The sequence below is a fragment of the Montipora foliosa genome, chromosome 1, assembly GCF_036669935.1.
Source record: "Montipora foliosa isolate CH-2021 chromosome 1, ASM3666993v2, whole genome shotgun sequence".
Classification (NCBI taxonomy): domain Eukaryota; kingdom Metazoa; phylum Cnidaria; class Anthozoa; order Scleractinia; family Acroporidae; genus Montipora; species Montipora foliosa.
In genome coordinates this window covers 48,120,607-48,123,106 of record NC_090869.1, presented here as the reverse complement: position 1 = coordinate 48,123,106, position 2,500 = coordinate 48,120,607, and the positions used below count along the sequence as shown (strand labels likewise).

The following is a 2,500-nucleotide window of genomic DNA, read 5'->3' as shown; positions in this document are numbered from 1 at the left end:
ATGGCGTCCAGGTTTGAAGAAACCCGCATCTTATGAACGTAGTTTGTAAACCCATGATATTAATAGCTAATCAAACGGTTTACTCGTGAAATTAGGGAATAATTTCACTTGCTTTTTGTCCAAAATCAAATCATTTCCCGACCCTTTAGGCGAGGGAAATTATTTGACTTTAGACAAAACGCGCTTGAAATTATTCCCAATTTTCACTCGTTGCCATTTGTTTACCCATACTAATTCAGATATCATACATGACAAAATAAGAGTATGGAGCAGGGATGGCGTAGTGGTGATGTCACTCGCCTCCCACCAATGTGTTCGGGGTTTGATTCCGGACTCGTGGCCATATGTGAGTTAAGTTTGTTGTTGGTTCTGTATTCTGCTCCGAGAGGTTTTTCTCCGGGTTCTTAGGTTTTCCCTCTCCTCAAAAACCAACATTTCTAAATTCCAATTCGATCGCATGCAGGACCTCCCTGAAAACAACTTTCACGTGAGGGGTGAGTCTTTGGTAAATATCATTGATTATTTCTTTGAAGAGTAGTTTTTTCTTTTGACTAAGGAAGTTTATTCTTGGCGGTTTGCTGTTTGCCGCTGGAAGGCCTCCATTCTTTAAAGAAAGTCTCTTCTTGATTAAAGAAGTAACGTTATTAATGGAGAATTAATCCCAGCGCTGAGCAAAATAATACAAAGGAAGTTTATTCTTTGAGTAAGGAGCTTTTCTCACTGAAAACGTTATTCTTTCTAAACAAAGTAATTCTCTTTTCGACTTTATAATTAATGTCATCGTTATCAGTTGAAAAACTTTGTTCTGGCATATTAGTTGTTTTTGTTTAGTACAATGAAGTACTGAAGTCCTGTTTCCAGTAGCCTGTGGAACGGTCCTTCTTTTGGGGGTAAGATCGGACTTGTTCGGTTCAATGTGTAGTCAAAAGATAGTAATCCCGAATTGCTCTTGAAGGCGCGCCAATGGAGAACCTGTTTACAGGCTATATTTTCATCTTTTTTTTCTTTTTAAGTAATTGACTAATTTTTTACACCTATGTATCACGAAAACTTTGGTGTAAATTTGTTTTCAGAACGATGTTCTAACATTACGAAATTCAGCATCGACTCTGCAGAGTAAAGTGGTCGAGCTACAAAAGAGTCCATCCACAACTGCGTTACAAGTCAAATCTAAACTGGATGAGATGTACGTAACTCTAGCACAGGTTGTTTGGCAGGGCTAAGAACTCATTCAGACCAGCCTGAAAGGCATGAAAGGCTGGTATAACGAGCGCCCTAATTGGCTGAAGGGTAGCGCATTATTTACTTACGGACCGATTACGAGTTATGATTAGTCTATCGACAAAACTAAACGTAATTCCATCGGTAAAGTTCTGGACTCAATGGCGTTTGGCGTTTGTTCCTTGATTCCTGAGAATGCCGGCGAAATTTATCATGCCATTTGTCACAAAAATAAGGATATTTTTTGACAATGTATCCCTTCACTTTTGCGGTTTGAAACGATGATTGAACTGATAGCAGCTCGCCTACCGAATGTGAAGTGATCGCTTCCCCTTGAATCAATTATAAAGCCAAATAACAAACAACTTCTTGACTTCAAACGTCCGGTCCTTCAGGAAAACCTCAAACTTCGACCTTGAAAGGCATCTGTTTAGGAGTTTTCCCGCAAAGACCTCGCTCTCGTTTGATAAATAGTTAGTATCGTATTTATTTAAAAAACACGTTGCTTTCCAGAACAGGCCGGGTTTGAACTTCGAAGAACTTCTGGATAACCCTCGGCGTACAAAAAATGCGCCCTCTTTGCTAGGCCACGTTAGAAATTTCCTCTGTTTCTACCGCTGCGCTCTAATATCAGATCTCCCAAGTGTCACGAATTTACCGTGATTATCTTGCTTCAAAAGCATTTGGAACAAGAGGATCATTCGAAAAAGTATCCCTTTAAATTTTTTACAAGCTCGTGCATAAACACTTTCCGGTTGTGCATGAAGGGATTTAGATTTATTTGGAAGTAAGAAAAAGATATATTTTGTCAATTTGCAGGTCTTTTGGTTTTGGTGCGAAAATGGTTGAGAGTCCTGCAGTGTGCCATTGAAATTTTTATATATACCCTTTTATCTTTTGCTAGGTATAAGAATGCTGTTCAGCTGTTCGAAGATTTGAGACAAGGTTCCAAATTTCCTGATTCTCAGTGAATAATGTATTTTCTTACTTTTCTTCTTAGTTTGTGACGCCAATTTGACTGTTGTAAACTATGTCTGTACAAACCAATAAGAATCAACTGGAATTTTAACTCTTTTTTTTCAGGCGATCGACGGCCAGCGGATTCTCAAAAGATGGTGGCTATAGTTTTACAATTCCTTGCTCAGAAAGAAAAGCTTCACAAGGATATACTTGGCCGCCTCAGGTGAATAGGGGACACGATTAATGTATTAAGGTTAAATGACACCAAAACGAACATGTGTACATGGAACATGGGAGGAAAATAAGCCTCAGAAAAATA

At 38.8% G+C, this 2,500-nt stretch overlaps 1 protein-coding gene across 2 annotated transcripts in view; it reads left to right on the top strand.

The window, feature by feature from the left end:
* The window catches only part of LOC138000002 (inhibitor of nuclear factor kappa-B kinase subunit alpha-like), a 48,437-nt gene that overhangs the window by 39,474 nt on the left and 6,463 nt on the right, over nucleotides 1-2,500 (top strand). For both annotated transcript variants that reach the window (XM_068846103.1, XM_068846094.1), the window contains exons 20-22: nucleotides 1,074-1,186; nucleotides 2,126-2,166; nucleotides 2,305-2,404. In XM_068846103.1, the coding sequence (XP_068702204.1) occupies nucleotides 1,074-1,186; nucleotides 2,126-2,166; nucleotides 2,305-2,404 (254 nt within the window). The remainder of the gene's footprint in view (nucleotides 1-1,073; nucleotides 1,187-2,125; nucleotides 2,167-2,304; nucleotides 2,405-2,500) is intronic.